We start from the raw sequence: 18,275 nt of genomic DNA on the forward strand, positions 1-18,275 counted from the left end.
ATGTGTTCAGGGTTCTGTACCTTCTGGAACTGAACCTGCTGGTGCATGTGCTCAGGGGTCTGTACTTTCAGTTCCTGAACCTGCTGGTGCATGTGCTCAGGGTTCTGTACCTACGGGTCCTGAACCAGGTGGTGCATGTATTCAGGGTTCTGTACCTTCTGTTCCTGAACCTGCTGGTGCGTGTGCTCAGGGTTCTGTACCTTCTGTTCCTGAACCTGCTGGTCAGTGTGCTCAGGGTTCTGTACCTTCTGTTCCTGAACCTGCTGGTCCGTGTGCTCAGGGTTCTATACCTTCTGTTCCTGAGCCTGCTGGTGCAGGTGGTCAGGTTTCAGTACCTTCTGTTCCTGAATCTGCTGGTGCATATGCTCAGGGTTCTCAACCTTCTGTTCCTGAACCTGCTGGTGCATGTGCTCAGGGCTCTGTACCTTCTGTTCCTGATCCTGCTGGAGCGTGTGCTCACGGTTCTGTACCTTCTGTTCCTGAAACAGCTGGTGCATTTGCTCAGGGCTCCTGAACCTGCTGGTGCATGTGTTCAGGGTTCTGTACCTTCTGTTCCTGAACCTGCTGGTGCATGTGTTCAGGGTTCTGTACCTTCTGGAACTGAACCTGCTGGTGCATGTGCTCAGGGGTCTGTACTTTCAGTTCCTGAACCTGCTGGTGCATGTGCTCAGGGGTCTGTACCTACGGGTCCTGAACCAGGTGGTGCATGTATTCAGGGTTCTATAACTTCTGTTCCTGAACCTGCTGGTGCATGTGCTCACGGTTCTGTAACTTATGTTCCTGATCCTGCTGGAGCATGTGGTCAGGGTTCTGTAACTTATGTTCCGGAACCTGCTGGTGCATGTGCTCAGGGTTCTGTACCTTGTGTTCCTGAAACTGCTGGTGCATGTGCTCAGGGTTCTGTACCTTCTGTTCCTGAACCTGCTGGTGCGTGTGTTCAGGGTTCTGTACCTTCTGTTCCTGAACCTGCTGGTACATGTGCTCAGGATTCTGTACCTTCTGTTCCTGAACCTGCTGGTGCGTGTGCTCAGGTTTCTGTACCTTCGGATCCAGAAACTGCTGGTCCGTGTGCTCAGGGTTCTGTATATTCAGTTCCTGAACCTGCTGGAGCGTGTGCTCAGGTTCCTGTCCCTTCGGTTGCTGAACCTGCTGTTGGATGTGCTCAGGGTTCTGTACCTTCTGTTCCTGAAACTGCTGGTGCATGTGCTCAGGGTTCTGTACCTTCTGTTCCTGAACCTGCTGGTGCGTGTGCTCAGGGTTCTGTACCACTTGTTCCTGAACCTGCTGGTACATGTGCTCAGGGTTCTGTACCTTCTCTTCCTGAACCTGCTGGTGCGTGTGGTCAGTGTTCTGTACCTTCTGTTCCTGAACCTGCTGTTGCGTGTGCTCAGTGTTCTGTACGTTCTCTTCCTGAACTTGCTGGTGCGTGTGCTCAGATTTCTGTCCCTTCGGATCCTGAACCTGCTGTTTGATGTGCTCATGGTTCTGTACCTTCTGTTCCTGAACCTGCTGGTGCGTGTGCTCAGGGTTCTGTACCACTTGTTCCTGAACCTGCTGGTACATGTGCTCAGGGTTCTGTACCTTCTCTTCCTGAACCTGCTGGTGCGTGTGGTCAGTGTTCTGTACCTTCTGTTCCTGAACCTGCTGTTGCGTGTGCTCAGTGTTCTGTACGTTCTCTTCCTGAACTTGCTGGTGCGTGTGCTCAGATTTCTGTCCCTTCGGATCCTGAACCTGCTGTTTGATGTGCTCATGGTTCTGTACCTTCTGTTCCTGAATCTGCTGGTGCGAGTCCTAAGAGTTCTGTACCTTCTGTTCCTGAACCTGCTGGTGCGAGTCCTAAGAGTTCTGTACCTTCTGTTCCTGAACATGCTGGTGCGTGAGCTCAGTATTCTGTCCCTTCTGTTCCTGAACCTGCTGGTGCATGTGCTCAGGGTTCTGTATATTCAGTTCCTGAACCTGCTGGTGCGTGTGCTCAGGTTTCTGTCTCTTCCGTTACTGAACCTGCTGGTGCATGTGCTCAGGGTTCTGTACCTTCTGTTCCTGAACCTGCTGGTGGATGTGTTCAGGGTTCTGTACCTTCTGCTCCTGAACCTGCTGGTGCATGTGCTCAGGGTTCTGTACCTTCTGTTCCTGAACCTGCTGGTGCGTGTGCTCAGGGTTCTGTACCACTTGTTCCTGAACCTGCTGGTACATGTGCTCAGGATTCTGTACCTTCTCTTCCTGAACCTGCTGGTGCGTGTGGTCAGTGTTCTGTACCTTCTGTTCCTGAACCTGCTGTTGCGTGTGCTCAGTGTTCTGTACGTTCTCTTCCTGAACTTGCTGGTGCGTGTGCTCAGATTTCTGTCCCTTCGGATCCTGAACCTGCTGTTTGATGTGCTCATGGTTCTGTACCTTCTGTTCCTGAATCTGCTGGTGCGTATGCTCAGGGTTCTGTACCTTCTGTTCCTGAACCTGCTGGTGCGAGTCCTAAGAGTTCTGTACCTTCTGTTCCTGAACATGCTGGTGCGTGAGCTCAGTATTCTGTCCCTTCTGTTCCTGAACCTGCTGGTGCATGTGCTCAGGGTTCTGTATATTCAGTTCCTGAACCTGCTGGTGCGTGTGCTCAGGTTTCTGTCTCTTCCGTTACTGAACCTGCTGGTGCATGTGCTCAGGGTTCTGTACCTTCTGTTCCTGAACCTGCTGGTGGATGTGTTCAGGGTTCTGTACCTTCTGCTCCTGAACCTGCTGGTGCATGTGCTCAGGGTTCTGTACCTTCTGTTCCTGAACCTGCTGGTGGATGTGTTCAGGGTTCTGTACTTTCAGTTCCTGAACCTGCTGGTGCATGTGCTCAGGGGTCTGTACCTACGGGTCCTGAACCAGGTGGTGCATGTATTCAGGGTTCTGTAACTTCTGTTCCTGAACCTGCTGGTGCATGTGCTCACGGTTCTGTAACTTATGTTCATGAACCTGCTGGTGCGTGTGTTCAGGGTTCTGTACATTCTGTTACTGAAACTGCTGGTGCATGTGCTCAGGGTTCAGTACCGTCCGTTCCTGAACCTGCTGGTGCATGTGCTCATGGTTCTGTACCTTCTGTTCCTGAACCTGCTGGTGCATGTGCTCAGGGCTCTGTAACTTCTGTTCCTGAACATGCTGGTGCGCGTGTTCAGGGTTCTGTATCTTCAGTTCCTGAACCTGCTGGTGCGTGTGCTCAGGTTTCTGTCCCATCGGTTGCTGAACCTGCTGTTGGATATGCTCAGGGTTCTGTACCTGCTGTTCCTGAACCCGCTGGTGCATGTGCTCAGGGCTCTGTACCTTCTGTTCCTGAACCTGCTGGTGCATGTGCTCAGGGCTCTGTGCCTTCTGTTCCTGAACCTACTGGTGCGCGTGTTCAGGGTTCTGTACCTTCAGTTCCTGAACCTGCTGGTGCGTGTGCTTAGGGCTCTGTACTTTCTGTTCCTGAACCTGCTGGTGCATGGGCTCAGGGTTCTGTACCTACGGGTCCTGAACCCGCTGGTGCATGTGTTCAGGGCTCTGTACCTTCTGTTCCTGATCCTGCTGGTTCATGGGCTCAGGGTTCTGTACCTTCTGTTCCAGAAACAGCTGGTGCATGTGCTCAGGGCTCCTGAACATGCTGGTGCATGTGTTCAGGGTTCTGTACCTTCTGTTCCTGAACCTGCTGGTGCATGTGTTCAGGGTTCTGTACCTTCTGGAACTGAACCTGCTGGTGCATGTGCTCAGGGGTCTGTACTTTCAGTTCCTGAACCTGCTGGTGCATGTGCTCAGGGTTCTGTACCTACGGGTCCTGAACCAGGTGGTGCATGTATTCAGGGTTCTGTACCTTCTGTTCCTGAACCAGCTGGTGCATGTGCTCAGGGTTCTGTACCTTCTGTTCCTGAACCTGCTGGTGCATGTGCTCAGGGTTCTGTACCTTCTGTTCCTGAACCTGCTGGTGCGTATGCTCACGGTTCTGTAACTTATGTTCCTGATCCTGCTGGAGCATGTGGTCAGGGCTCTGTACCTTTTGTTCCTGAACCGGCTGCTGCGTGCGCTCAGGGTTCTGTAACTTATGTTCCGGAACCTGCTGGTGCGAGTCCTAAGGGTTCTGTACCTTCTGTTCCTGAACCTGCTGGTCAGTGTGCTCAGGGTTCTGTACCTTCTGTTCCTGAACCTGCTGGTCCGTGTGCTCAGGGTTCTATACCTTCTGTTCCTGAACCTGCTGGTGCAGGTGGTCAGGTTTCAGTACCTTCTGTTCCTGAATCTGCTGGTGCATATGCTCAGGGTTCTCAACCTTCTGTTCCTGAACCTGCTGGTGCATGTGCTCAGGGCTCTGTACCTTCTGTTCCTGATCCTGCTGGAGCGTGTGCTCATGGTTCTGTACCTTCTGTTCCTGAAACAGCTGGTGCATTTGCTCAGGGCTCCTGAACCTGCTGGTGCATGTGTTCAGGGTTCTGTACCTTCTGTTCCTGAACCTGCTGGTGCATATGCTCAGGGTTCTCAACCTTCTGTTCCTGAACCTGCTGGTGCATGTGCTCAGGGTTCTCAACCTTCTGTTCCTGAACCTGCTGGTGCATGTGCTCAGGGCTCTGTACCTTCTGTTCCTGATCCTGCTGGAGCGTGTGCTCACGGTTCTGTACCTTCTGTTCCTGAAACAGCTGGTGCATTTGCTCAGGGCTCCTGAACCTGCTGGTGCATGTGTTCAGGGTTCTGTACCTTCTGTTCCTGAACCTGCTGGTGCATGTGTTCAGGGTTCTGTACCTTCTGGAACTGAACCTGCTGGTGCATGTGCTCAGGGGTCTGTACTTTCAGTTCCTGAACCTGCTGGTGCATGTGCTCAGGGGTCTGTACCTACGGGTCCTGAACCAGGTGGTGCATGTATTCAGGGTTCTATAACTTCTGTTCCTGAACCTGCTGGTGCATGTGCTCACGGTTCTGTAACTTATGTTCCTGATCCTGCTGGAGCATGTGGTCAGGGTTCTGTAACTTATGTTCCGGAACCTGCTGGTGCATGTGCTCAGGGTTCTGTACCTTGTGTTCCTGAAACTGCTGGTGCATGTGCTCAGGGTTCTGTACCTTCTGTTCCTGAACCTGCTGGTGCGTGTGTTCAGGGTTCTGTACCTTCTGTTCCTGAACCTGCTGGTACATGTGCTCAGGATTCTGTACCTTCTGTTCCTGAACCTGCTGGTGCGTGTGCTCAGGTTTCTGTACCTTCGGATCCAGAACCTGCTGGTCCGTGTGCTCAGGGTTCTGTATATTCAGTTCCTGAACCTGCTGGAGCGTGTGCTCAGGTTCCTGTCCCTTCGGTTGCTGAACCTGCTGTTGGATGTGCTCAGGGTTCTGTACCTTCTGTTCCTGAAACTGCTGGTGCATGTGCTCAGGGTTCTGTACCTTCTGTTCCTGAACCTGCTGGTGCGTGTGCTCAGGGTTCTGTACCACTTGTTCCTGAACCTGCTGGTACATGTGCTCAGGGTTCTGTACCTTCTCTTCCTGAGCCTGCTGGTGCGTGTGGTCAGTGTTCTGTACCTTCTGTTCCTGAACCTGCTGTTGCGTGTGCTCAGTGTTCTGTACGTTCTCTTCCTGAACTTGCTGGTGCGTGTGCTCAGATTTCTGTCCCTTCGGATCCTGAACCTGCTGTTTGATGTGCTCAGGGTTCTGTACTTTCCGTTCCTGAACCTGCTGTTTGATGTGCTCATGGTTCTGTACCTTCTGTTCCTGAACCTGCTGGTGGATGTATTCAGGGTTCTGTCCCTTCTGTTCCTGAACCTGCTGGTGCATGTGCTCAGGGTTCTGTATATTCAGTTCCTGAACCTGCTGGTGGATGTGTTCAGGGTTCTGTACTTTCTCTTCCTGAACCTGCTGATGCATGTGCTCAGGTTTCTGTCCCTTCGGTTCCAAAACCTGCTGGTGGATGTGTTCAGGGTTCTGTACCTTCTGTTCCTGAACCTGCAGGTGCGTGTGCTCAGGGTTCTGTTCCTTCTGTTCCTGAAACTACAGGTGCGTATGCTCAGGGTTCTGTTCCTTCTGTTCCTGAACCTGCAGGTGCGTGTGCTCAGGGTTCTGTACCTTCTGTTCCTGAACCTGCAGGTGCGTGTGCTCAGGGTTCTGTTCCTTCTGTTCCTGAAACAGCTGTTGGATGTGCTCAGAGCTCTGTACCTTCTGTTCCTGAAACTGCTGGTGCATGTGCTCAGGGTTCTATGCCTTCTGTTCCTGAACCTGCTGGTCCGTTTGCTCACGGTTCTGTACCTTCTGATCCTGAACCTCCTGGTGCAATTCCGCAGGGTTCTGTCCCTTCGGTTGCTGAACCTGCTGTTGGATGTGCTCATGGTTTTGTACCTTCTGTTCCTGAACCTGCTGATGTGTGTGCTCAGGGTTCTGTACCTTCTGTTCCTGAACCTGCTGGTGCATGTGCTCAGGGTTCTGTACCTTCTGTTCCTGAACCTGCTGTTGGATGTGCTCATGGTTCTGTACCTTCTTTTCCTGAACCTGGTGGTGCGTATGCTCAGGGTTCTGTACCTTCTGTTCCTGAACCTGCTGGTGCGAGTCCTAAGGGTTCTGTACCTTCTGTTCCTGAACCTGCTGGTGCATGGGCTCAGGGTTCTGTACCTTCTGTTCCTGAACCTGCTGTTGGATGTGCTCATGGGTCTGTACCTTCTTTTCCTGAACCTGGTTGTGCGTATGCTCAGGGTTCTGTACCTTTTGTTCGTGAACCTGCTGGTGCATGTGCTCAGGGTTCTGTACCTTCGCTTCCTGAACTTGCTGGTGCGTGTGCTCAGGATTCTGTACGTTCGGATCCAGAACCTGCTGGTGCATGTGCTCAGGGTGCTGTACCTTCTGTTCCTGAACCTGCTGGAGCGTGTGCTCAGAGCTCTGTACCTTCTGTTCCTGAACCTGCTGGTGCATGTGCACAGGGTTCTGTACCTTCTGTTCGTGAACCTGCTGGTGCATGTGCTCAGGTTTCTGTCCCTTCGGTTCCTGAATCTGCTGGTGGATGTGTTCAGGGTTCTGTACCTTCTGTTCCTGAACGTGCAGGTGCGTGTGCTCAGGGTTCTGTACCTTCTGTTCCTGAACCTGCTGGTGCATGTGCTCAGAGCTCTGTACCTTCTGATCCTGAACCTGCTGGTGCATGTGTCCAGGTTCTGGACCCTCTGTTCTTGAACCTGCTGGATCATGTGCTCAGGGTTCTGTTCCTTCTGTTCCTGAACCTGCTGGTACGTGTGCTCAGTGCTCTGCACCATCTGTTCCTGAACCTGCTGGTGCATGTGCTCAGGGTTCTGTACATTCTGTTCCTGAACCTCCTGGTGCATTTCCTCAGGGTTCTGTACCTTCTCTTCCTGAACATGCTGGTGCCTGTGCTCTGGTTCTGTACCTTCTGTTCCTGAACCAGCTGGTGCGTATGCTCAGGGTTCTGCACCTTTTGTTCCTGAACCGGCTGCTGCGTGCGCTCTGGGTTCTGTAACTTATGTTCCGGAACCTGCTGGTGCGAGTCCTAAGGGTTCTGTACCTTCTGTTCCTGAACCTGCTGGTCCGTGTGCTCAGGGTTCTTTACCTTCTGTTCCTGAACCTGCTGGTGCAGGTGGTCAGGTTTCAGTACCTTCTGTTCCTGAACCTGCTGGTGCATATGCTCAGGGTTCTCAACCTTCTGTTCCTGAACCTGCTGGTGCGTGTGCTCAGGGTTCTGTACCTTCTGTTCCTGAACCTGCTGATGCGTGTGCTCAGGGTTCTGTACCTACTGTTCCTGAACCTGCTGGTGCATGTGCTCAGGGCTCTGTACCTTCTGTTCCTGATCCTGCTGGAGCGTGTGCTCACGGTTCTGTACCTTCTGTTCCTGAAACAGCTGGTGCATTTGCTCAGGGCTCCTGAACCTGCTGGTGCATGTGCTCAGGGTTCTGTACCTTCTGTTCCTGAACCTGCTGGTGCATGTGTTCAGGGTTCTGTACCTTCTGGAACTGAACCTGCTGGCGCATGTGCTCAGGGGTCTGTACTTTCAGTTCCTGAACCTGCTGGTGCATGTGCTCAGGGGTCTGTACCTACGGGTCCTGAACCAGGTGGTGCATGTATTCAGGGTTCTGTAACTTCTGTTCCTGAACCTGCTGGTGCATGTGCTCACGGTTCTGTAACTTATGTTCCTGATCCTGCTGGAGCATGTGGTCAGGGTTCTGTACCTTATGTTCCAGTCACTGCTGGTGCATGTGCTCAGGGTTCTGTAACTTATGTTCCGGAACCTGCTGGTGCATGTGCTCAGGGTTCTCTACCTTCTGTTCCTGAAACTGCTGGTGCGAGTCCTAAGGGTTCTGTACCTTCGGTTCCTGAACCTGCTGGTGCGTGTGCTCAGGGTTCTGTACCTTCTGTTCCTGAAACTGCTGGTGCGAGTCCTAAGGGTTCTGTACCTTCTGTTCCTGAACCTGCTGGTGCATGTGCTCAGGGTTCTGTACCTTCATTTCCTGAACTTGCTGGTGCGTGTGCTCAGGTTTCTGTACCTTCGGATCCAGAACCTGCTGGTCCGTGTGCTCAGGGTTCTGTATATTCAGTTCCTGAACCTGCTGGAGCGTGTGCTCAGGTTCCTGTCCCTTCGGTTGCTGAACCTGCTGTTGGATGTGCTCAGGGTTCTGTACCTTCTGTTCCTGAACATGCTGGTGCGTGTGTTCAGGGTTCTATACCTTCTGTTCCTGAACCGGCTGGTCCGTGTGCTCAGGGTTCTGTACCTTCTGTTCCTGAAACTGCTGGTGCATGTGCTCAGGGTTCTGTACCTTCTGTTCCTGAACCTGCTGGTGCGAGTCCTAAGGGTTCTGTACCTTCTGTTCCTGAACCTGCTGGTACATGTGCTCAGGATTCTGTACCTTCTGTTCCTGAACCTGCTGGTGCGTGTGCTCAGGTTTCTGTACCTTCGGATCCAGAACCTGCTGGTCCGTGTGCTCAGGGTTCTGTATATTCAGTTCCTGAACCTGCTGGAGCGTGTGCTCAGGTTCCTGTCCCTTCGGTTGCTGAACCTGCTGTTGGATGTGCTCAGGGTTCTGTACCTTCTGTTCCTGAACATGCTGGTGCGTGTGTTCAGGGTTCTGTACCTTCTGTTCCTGAACCGGCTGGTCCGTGTGCTCAGGGTTCTGTACCTTCTGTTCCTGAAACTGCTGGTGCATGTGCTCAGGGTTCTGTACCTTCTGTTCCTGAACCTGCTGGTGCATGTGTTCAGGGTTCTGTACCACTTGTTCCTGAACCTGCTGGTACATGTGCTCAGGATTCTGTACCTTCTGTTCCTGAACCTGCTGGTGCGTATGCTCAGGGTTCTGTACCTTCTGTTCCTGAACCTGCTGGTGCGAGTCCTAAGGGTTCTGTACCTTCTGTTCCTGAACCTGCTGGTGCATGTGCTCAGGGTTCTGTACCTCCATTTCCTGAACTTGCTGGTGCGTGTGCTCAGGATTCTGTACGTTCGGATCCAGAACCTGCTGGTGCATGCGCTCAGGGTGCTGTACCTTCTGTTCCTGAACCTGCTGGAGCGTGTGCTCAGAGCTCTGTACCTTCTGTTCCTGAACCTGCTGGTGCATGTGCACAGGGTTCTGTACCTTCTGTTCGTGAACCTGCTGGTGCATGTGCTCAGGTTTCTGTCCCTTCGGTTCCTGAATCTGCTGGTGGATGTGTTCAGGGTTCTGTACCTTCTGTTCCTGAACGTGCAGGTGCGTCTGCTCAGGGTTCTGTATCTTCTGTTCCTGAACCTGCTGGTGCATGTGCTCAGAGCTCTGTACCTTCTGATCCTGAACCTTCTGGTGCATATGCTCAGGGTTCTCAACCTTCTGTTCCTGAACCTGCTGGTGCGTGTGCTGAGGGTTCTGTACCTTCTGTTCCTGAACCTGCTGATGCGTGTGCTCAGGGTTCTGTACCTACTGTTCCTGAACCTGCTGGTGCATGTGCTCAGGGCTCTGTACCTTCTGTTCCTGATCCTGCTGGAGCGTGTGCTCACGGTTCTGTACCTTCTGTTCCTGAAACAGCTGGTGCATTTGCTCAGGGCTCCTGAACCTGCTGGTGCATGTGTTCAGGGTTCTGTACCTTCTGTTCCTGAACCTGCTGGTGCATATGCTCAGGGTTCTCAACCTTCTGTTCCTGAACCTGCTGGTGCGTGTGCTGAGGGTTCTGTACCTTCTGTTCCTGAACCTGCTGATGCGTGTGCTCAGGGTTCTGTACCTACTGTTCCTGAACCTGCTGGTGCATGTGCTCAGGGCTCTGTACCTTCTGTTCCTGATCCTGCTGGAGCGTGTGCTCACGGTTCTGTACCTTCTGTTCCTGAAACAGCTGGTGCATTTGCTCAGGGCTCCTGAACCTGCTGGTGCATGTGTTCAGGGTTCTGTACCTTCTGTTCCTGAACCTGCTGGTGCATGTGTTCAGGGTTCTGTACCTTCTGGAACTGAACCTGCTGGCGCATGTGCTCAGGGGTCTGTACTTTCAGTTCCTGAACCTGCTGGTGCATGTGCTCAGGGGTCTGTACCTACGGGTCCTGAACCAGGTGGTGCATGTATTCAGGGTTCTGTAACTTCTGTTCCTGAACCTGCTGGTGCATGGGCTCAGGGTTCTGTACCTTCTGTTCCTGAACCTGCTGTTGGATGTGCTCATGGGTCTGTACCTTCTTTTCCTGAACCTGGTTGTGCGTATGCTCAGGGTTCTGTACCTTCTGTTCCTGAACCTGCTGGTGCATGTGCTCAGAGCTCTGTACCTTCTGATCCTGAACCTGCTGGTGCATGTGTCCAGGTTCTGTACCTTCTCTTCCTGAACCTGCTGGTGCATGTGCTCAGGTTTCTGTCCCTTCGGTTCCAAAACCTGCTGGTGGATGTGTTCAGGGTTCTGTACCTTCTGTTCCTGAACCTGCAGGTGCGTGTGCTCAGGGTTCTGTTCCTTCTGTTCCTGAACCTGCAGGCGTGTATGCTCAGGGTTCTGTTCCTTCTGTTCCTGAACCTGCAGGTGCATGTGCTCAGGGTTCTGTACCTTCTGTTCCTGAACCTGCAGGTGCGTGTGCTCAGGGTTCTGTTCCTTCTGTTCCTGAAACAGCTGTTGGATGTGCTCAGAGCTCTGTACCTTCTGTTCCTGAAACTGCTGGTGCATGTGCTCAGGGTTCTATGCCTTCTGTTCCTGAACCTGCTGGTCCGTTTGCTCACGGTTCTGTACCTTCTGATCCTGAACCTCCTGGTGCAATTCCGCAGGGTTCCGTCCCTTCGGTTGCTGAACCTGCTGTTGGATGTGCTCATGGTTTTGTACCTTCTGTTCCTGAACCTGCTGGTGTGTGTGCTCCGGGTTCTGTACCTTCTGTTCCTGAACCTGCTGGTGCATGAGCTCAGGGTTCTGTACCTTCGGTTCATGAACCTGCTGGTGCGTGTGCTCAGGGTTCTGTACCTTCTGTTCCTGAACCTGCTGGTACATGTGCTCAGGATTCTGTACCTTCTGTTCTTGAACCTGCTGGTGCGTGTGCTCAGGTTTCTGTACCTTCGGATCCAGAACCTGCTGGTCCGTGTGCTCAGGGTTCTGTATATTCAGTTCCTGAACCTGCTGGAGCGTGTGCTCAGGTTCCTGTCCCTTCGGTTGCTGAACCTGCTGTTGGATGTGCTCAGGGTTCTGTACCTTCTGATCCTGAACATGCTGGTGCGTGTGTTCAGGGTACTGTACCTTCTGTTCCTGAACTTGCTGGTGCGTGTGCTCAGGGTTCTGTACCTTCTGTTCCTGAAACTGCTGGTGCATGTGCTCAGGGTTCTGTACCTTCTGTTCCTGAACCTGCTGGTGAGTGTGTTCAGGGTTCTGTACCACTTGTTCCTGAACCTGCTGGTACATGTGCTCAGGATTCTGTACCTTCTGTTCCTGAACCTGCTGGTGCGTATACTCAGGGTTCTGTACCTTCTGTTCCTGAACCTGCTGGTGCGAGTCCTAAGGGTTCTGTACCTTCTGTTCCTGAACCTGCTGGTGCATGTGCTCAGGGTTCTGTACCTTCATTTCCTGAACTTGCTGGTGCGTGTGCTCAGGATTCTGTACGTTCGGATCCAGAACCTGCTGGTGCATGCGCTCAGGGTGCTGTACCTTCTGTTCCTGAACCTGCTGGAGCGTGTGCTCAGAGCTCTGTACCTTCTGTTCCTGAACCTGCTGGTGCATGTGCACAGGGTTCTGTACCTTCTGTTCGTGAACCTGCTGGTGCATGTGCTCAGGTTTCTGTCCCTTCGGTTCCTGAATCTGCTGGTGGATGTGTTCAGGGTTCTGTACCTTCTGTTCCTGAACGTGCAGGTGCGTGTGCTCAGGGTTCTGTACCTTCTGTTCCTGAACCTGCTGGTGCATGTGCTCAGAGCTCTGTACCTTCTGATCCTGAACCTGCTGGTGCATGTGTCCAGGTTCTGTACCTTCTCTTCCTGAACCTGCTGGTGCATGTGCTCAGGTATCTGTCCCTTCGGTTCCAAAACCTGCTGGTGGATGTGTTCAGGGTTCTGTACCTTCTGTTCCTGAACCTGCAGGTGCGTGTGCTCAGGGTTCTGTTCCTTCTGTTCCTGAACCTGCAGGTGCGTATGCTCAGGGTTCTGTTCCTTCTGTTCCTGAACCTGCAGGTGCGTGTGCTCAGGGTTCTGTACCTTCTGTTCCTGAACCTGCAGGTGCGTGTGCTCACGGTTCTGTTCCTTCTGTTCCTGAAACAGCTGTTGGATGTGCTCAGAGCTCTGTACCTTCTGTTCCTGAAACTGCTGGTGCATGTGCTCAGGGTTCTATGCCTTCTGTTCCTGAACCTGCTGGTCCGTTTGCTCACGGTTCTGTACCTTCTGATCCTGAACCTCCTGGTGCAATTCCGCAGGGTTCTGTCCCTTCGGTTGCTGAACCTACTGTTGGATGTGCTCATGGTTTTGTACCTTCTGTTCCTGAACCTGCTGGTGTGTGTGCTCAGGGTTCTGTACCTTCTGTTCCTGAACCTGCTGGTGCATGGGCTCAGGGTTCTGTACCTTCTGTTCCTGAACCTGCTGTTGGATGTGCTCATGGTTCTGTACCTTCTTTTCCTGAACCTGGTGGTGCGTATGCTCAGGGTTCTGTACCTTCTGTTCCTGAACCTGCTGGTGCGAGTCCTAAGGGTTCTGTACCTTCTGTTCCTGAACCTGCTGGTGCATGGGCTCAGGGTTCTGTACCTTCTGTTCCTGAACCTGCTGTTGGATGTGCTCATGGGTCTGTACCTTCTTTTCCTGAACCTGGTTGTGCGTATGCTCAGGGTTCTGTACCTTTTGTTCGTGAACCTGCTGGTGCATGTGCTCAGGGTTCTGTACCTTCGCTTCCTGAACTTGCTGGTGCGTGTGCTCAGGATTCTGTACGTTCGGATCCAGAACCTGCTGGTGCATGCGCTCAGGGTGCTGTACCTTCTGTTCCTGAACCTGCTGGAGCATGTGCTCAGAGCTCTGTACCTTCTGTTCCTGAACCTGCTGGTGCATGTGCACAGGGTTCTGTACCTTCTGTTCATGAACCTGCTGGTGCATGTGCTCAGGTTTCTGTCCCTTCGGTTCCTGAATCTGCTGGTGGATGTGTTCAGGGTTCTGTACCTTCTGTTCCTGAACGTGCAGGTGCGTGTGCTCAGGGTTCTGTACCTTCTGTTCCTGAACCTGCTGGTGCATGTGCTCAGAGCTCTGTACCTTCTGATCCTGAACCTGCTGGTGCATGTGTCCAGGTTCTGGACCCTCTGTTCTTGAACCTGCTGGATCATGTGCTCAGGGTTCTGTTCCTTCTGTTCCTGAACCTGCTGGTGCATGTGCTCAGTGCTCTGCACCATCTGTTCCTGAACCTGCTGGTGCATGTGCTCAGGGTTCTGTACATTCTGTTCCTGAACCTCCTGGTGCATTTCCTCAGGGTTCTGTACCTTCTCTTCCTGAACATGCTGGTGCGTGTGCTCTGGTTCTGTGCCGTCTGTTCCTGAACGTGCTGGTGCATGTGCTCAGGGGTCTGTACTTTCAGTTCCTGAACCTGCTGGTGCATGTGCTCAGGGGTCTGTACCTACGGGTCCTGAACCAGGTGGTGCATGTATTCAGGGTTCTGTAACTTCTGTTCCTGAACCTGCTGGTGCATGTGCTCACGGTTCTGTAACTTATGTTCCTGATCCTGCTGGAGCATGTGGTCAGGGTTCTGTACCTTATGTTCCAGTCACTGCTGGTGCATGTGCTCAGGGTTCTGTAACTTATGTTCCGGAACCTGCTGGTGCATGTGCTCAGGGTTCTCTACCTTCTGTTCCTGAAACTGCTGGTGCGAGTCCTAAGGGTTCTGTACCTTCGGTTCCTGAAACTGCTGGTGCGTGTGCTCAGAGTTCTGTACCTTCTGTTCCTGAAACTGCTGGTGCGAGTCCTAAGGGTTCTGTACCTTCTGTTCCTGAACCTGCTGGTGCATGTGCTCAGGGTTCTGTACCTTCATTTCCTGAACTTGCTGGTGCGTGTGCTCAGGTTTCTGTACCTTCGGATCCAGAACCTGCTGGTCCGTGTGCTCAGGGTTCTGTATATTCAGTTCCTGAACCTGCTGGAGCGTGTGCTCAGGTTCCTGTCCCTTCGGTTGCTGAACCTGCTGTTGGATGTGCTCAGGGTTCTGTACCTTCTGTTCCTGAACATGCTGGTGCGTGTGTTCAGGGTTCTATACCTTCTGTTCCTGAACCGGCTGGTCCGTGTGCTCAGGGTTCTGTACCTTCTGTTCCTGAAACTGCTGGTGCATGTGCTCAGGGTTCTGTACCTTCTGTTCCTGAACCTGCTGGTGCGAGTCCTAAGGGTTCTGTACCTTCTGTTCCTGAACCTGCTGGTACATGTGCTCAGGATTCTGTACCTTCTGTTCCTGAACCTGCTGGTGCGTGTGCTCAGGTTTCTGTACCTTCGGATCCAGAACCTGCTGGTCCGTGTGCTCAGGGTTCTGTATATTCAGTTCCTGAACCTGCTGGAGCGTGTGCTCAGGTTCCTGTCCCTTCGGTTGCTGAACCTGCTGTTGGATGTGCTCAGGGTTCTGTACCTTCTGTTCCGGAACATGCTGGTGCGTGTGTTCAGGGTTCTGTACCTTCTGTTCCTGAACCGGCTGGTCCGTGTGCTCAGGGTTCTGTACCTTCTGTTCCTGAAACTGCTGGTGCATGTGCTCAGGGTTCTGTACCTTCTGTTCCTGAACCTGCTGGTGCGTGTGTTCAGGGTTCTGTACCACTTGTTCCTGAACCTGCTGGTACATGTGCTCAGGATTCTGTACCTTCTGTTCCTGAACCTGCTGGTGCGTATGCTCAGGGTTCTGTACCTTCTGTTCCTGAACCTGCTGGTGCGAGTCCTAAGGGTTCTGTACCTTCTGTTCCTGAACCTGCTGGTGCATGTGCTCAGGGTTCTGTACCTTCAATTCCTGAACTTGCTGGTGCGTGTGCTCAGGATTCTGTACGTTCGGATCCAGAACCTGCTGGTGCATGCGCTCAGGGTGCTGTACCTTCTGTTCCTGAACCTGCTGGAGCGTGTGCTCAGAGCTCTGTACCTTCTGTTCCTGAACCTGCTGGTGCATGTGCACAGGGTTCTGTACCTTCTGTTCGTGAACCTGCTGGTGCATGTGCTCAGGTTTCTGTCCCTTCGGTTCCTGAATCTGCTGGTGGATGTGTTCAGGGTTCTGTACCTTCTGTTCCTGAACGTGCAGGTGCGTGTGCTCAGGGTTCTGTACCTTCTGTTCCTGAACCTGCTGGTGCATGTGCTCAGAGCTCTGTACATTCTGATCCTGAACCTGCTGGTGCATGTGTCCAGGTTCTGTACCTTCTGTTCCTGAACCTGCAGGTGCGTGTGCTCAGGGTTCTGTTCCTTCTGTTCCTGAACCTGCAGGTGCGTATGCTTAGGGTTCTGTTCCTTCTGTTCCTGAACCTGCAGGTGCGTGTGCTCAGGGTTCTGTACCTTCTGTTCCTGAACCTGCAGGTGCGTGTGCTCACGGTTCTGTTCCTTCTGTTCCTGAAACAGCTGTTGGATGTGCTCAGAGCTCTGTACCTTCTGTTCCTGAAACTGCTGGTGCATGTGCTCAGGGTTCTATGCCTTCTGTTCCTGAACCTGCTGGTCCGTTTGTTCACGGTTCTGTACCTTCTGATCCTGAACCTGCTGGTGCAATTCCGCAGGGTTCCGTCCCTTCGGTTGCTGAACCTGCTGTTGGATGTGCTCATGGTTTTGTACCTTCTGTTCCTGAACCTGCTGGTGTGTGTGCTCAGGGTTCTGTACCTTCTGTTCCTGAACCTGCTGGTGCATGAGCTCAGGGTTCTGTACCTTCGGTTCATGAACCTGCTGGTGCGTGTGCTCAGGGTTCTGTACCTTCTGTTCCTGAACCTGCTGGTACATGTGCTCAGGATTCTGTACCTTCTGTTCCTGAACCTGCTGGTGCGTGTGCTCAGGTTTCTGTACCTTCGGATCCAGAACCTGCTGGTGCGAGTCCTAAGAGTTCTGTACCTTCTGTTCCTGAACATGCTGGTGCATGTGCTCAGGGTTCTGTATATTCAGTTCCTGAACCTGCTGGTGCGTGTGCTCAGGTTTCTGTCCCTTCGGTTACTGAACCTGCTGGTGCATGTGCTCAGGGTTCTGTACCTTCTGTTCCTGAACCTGCTGGTGGATGTGTTCAGGGTTCTGTACCTTCTGTTCCTGAACCTGCTGGTGGATGTGTTCAGGGTTCTGTACCTTCTGTTCCTGAACCTGCTGGTGCATGTGCTCAGGGTTCTGTACCTTCTGTTCCTGAACCTGCTGGTGGATGTGTTCAGGGTTCTGTACCTTCTGTTCCTGAACCTGCTGGTGGATGTGTTCAGGGTTCTGTACCTTCTGTTCCTGAACCTGCTGGTGGATGTGTTCAGGGTTCTGTACCTTCTGTTCCTGAACCTGCTGGTGCATGTGCTCAGGTTTCTGTCCTTTCGGTTCCAAAACCTGCTGGTGGATGTGTTCAGGGTTCTGTACCTTCTGTTCCTGAAACTGCTGGTGCGTGTGCTCAGGGTTCTGTTCCTTCTGTTCCTGAACCTGCTGGTGCATGTGCTCAGGAATCTGTACCTTCTGATCCTAAACCTGCTGGTGTATGTGCCCAGGTTCTGGACCCTCTGTTCCTGAACCTGCTGGATCATGTGCTCAGGGTTCTGTACCTTCTGTTCCTGAACCTGCTTGTGCATCCGCTCAGGGTTCTGTACCATCTGTTCCTGAACCTGCTGATGCATGAGCTCAGGGTTCTATGCCTTCTGTTTCTGAACCTGCTGGTGCGTTTGCTCACGGTTCTGTACCTTCTGATCCTGAACCTGCTGGTACGTGTGCTCAGTGCTCTGCACCATCTGTTCCTGAACCTGCTGGTGAATGTGCTCAGGGTTCTGTACCTTCTTTTCCTGAACCTGGTGGTGCGAGTCCTAAGGGTTCTGTACCTTCTGTTCCTGAACCTGCTCGTGCATGGGCTCAGGGTTCTGTACCTTCTGTTCCTGAACCTGCGGTTGGATGTGCTCACGGGTCTGTACCTTCTTTTCCTGAACCTGGTTGTGCGTATGCTCAGGGTTCTGTACCTTCTGTTCCTGAACCTGCTGGTGCGAGTCCTAAGGGTTCTGTACCTTCTGTTCCTGAACATGCTGGTGCGTGCACTCAGGTTTCTGTCCCTTCGGTAGCTGAACCTGCTGGTGCATGTGCTCAGGGTTCTGTAACTTCTGTTCCTGAACCTGCTGGTGCATGTGCTCAGGGTTCTGTACCTTCGCTTCCTGAACTTGCTGGTGCGTGTGCTCAGGATTCTGTACCTTTGGATCCAGAACCTGCTGGTGCATGCGCTCAGGGTGCTGTACCTTCTGTTCCTGAACCTGCTGGTGCATGTAGTCAGGTTTCGGTACCTTTTGTTTGTGAACCTGCTGGTACATATGCTCAGGGTCCGGTACCATCTGTTCCTGAACCAGCTGGTGCATGTGTTCAGTGTTCTGAACATTCAGCTCCAGAACCTGCAGGTGCCAGTGCTCAGGGTTCTGTACCTTCAGTTCCTGAACCTGCTGGTGCATGTGCTCAGGGTTCTGTACCTTCAGTTCCTGAACCTGCTGGTGCATGTGCTCAGGTTCCTGTCCCTTCGGTTCCTGAACCTGCTGGTGGATGTGTTCAGGGTTCTGTACCTTCTGTTCCTGAACCTGCTGGTGCATGTGCCCAGGTTCTGGACCCTCTGTTCCTGAACCTGCTGGATCATGTGCTCAGGGTTCTGTGCCTTCTGTTCTGAACCTGCTTGTGCATCCGCTCAGGGTTCGGTACCATCTGTTCCTGAACCTGCTGGTGCATGAGCTCAGGGTTCTATGCCTTCTGTTCCTGAACCTGCTGCTCCGTTTGCTCACGGTTCTGTACCTT

The 18,275-nt window shown here is 52.8% G+C and overlaps 1 protein-coding gene across 1 annotated transcript in view; it reads right to left on the reverse strand.

The window, feature by feature from the left end:
* Positions 1–3,471: 3,471 nt before the first annotated feature.
* LOC132209520 (trichohyalin-like) overlaps positions 3,472–18,275 on the reverse strand; it is a 31,771-nt gene continuing 16,967 nt past the window's right edge. The window contains exons 23-45 of the mRNA XM_059645083.1: positions 17,690–17,884; positions 16,296–16,355; positions 15,352–15,456; positions 14,767–14,949; positions 14,407–14,514; positions 13,284–13,388; positions 13,104–13,193; positions 12,924–12,983; positions 11,980–12,084; positions 11,395–11,592; positions 10,361–10,450; positions 9,624–9,773; positions 9,399–9,503; positions 8,814–8,963; positions 8,454–8,561; positions 7,914–8,003; positions 7,343–7,447; positions 6,805–6,864; positions 6,580–6,669; positions 6,400–6,459; positions 5,455–5,739; positions 5,140–5,289; positions 3,472–3,564 (exon numbers count right to left, since the gene is read on the reverse strand). Of these exons, the coding sequence (XP_059501066.1) occupies positions 3,472–3,564; positions 5,140–5,289; positions 5,455–5,739; positions 6,400–6,459; positions 6,580–6,669; positions 6,805–6,864; positions 7,343–7,447; positions 7,914–8,003; positions 8,454–8,561; positions 8,814–8,963; positions 9,399–9,503; positions 9,624–9,773; positions 10,361–10,450; positions 11,395–11,592; positions 11,980–12,084; positions 12,924–12,983; positions 13,104–13,193; positions 13,284–13,388; positions 14,407–14,514; positions 14,767–14,949; positions 15,352–15,456; positions 16,296–16,355; positions 17,690–17,884 (2,745 nt within the window). The remainder of the gene's footprint in view (positions 3,565–5,139; positions 5,290–5,454; positions 5,740–6,399; positions 6,460–6,579; positions 6,670–6,804; positions 6,865–7,342; positions 7,448–7,913; positions 8,004–8,453; positions 8,562–8,813; positions 8,964–9,398; positions 9,504–9,623; positions 9,774–10,360; positions 10,451–11,394; positions 11,593–11,979; positions 12,085–12,923; positions 12,984–13,103; positions 13,194–13,283; positions 13,389–14,406; positions 14,515–14,766; positions 14,950–15,351; positions 15,457–16,295; positions 16,356–17,689; positions 17,885–18,275) is intronic.

Source organism: Stegostoma tigrinum, chromosome 4, assembly GCF_030684315.1.
Source record: "Stegostoma tigrinum isolate sSteTig4 chromosome 4, sSteTig4.hap1, whole genome shotgun sequence".
NCBI classification, from domain to species: domain Eukaryota; kingdom Metazoa; phylum Chordata; class Chondrichthyes; order Orectolobiformes; family Stegostomatidae; genus Stegostoma; species Stegostoma tigrinum.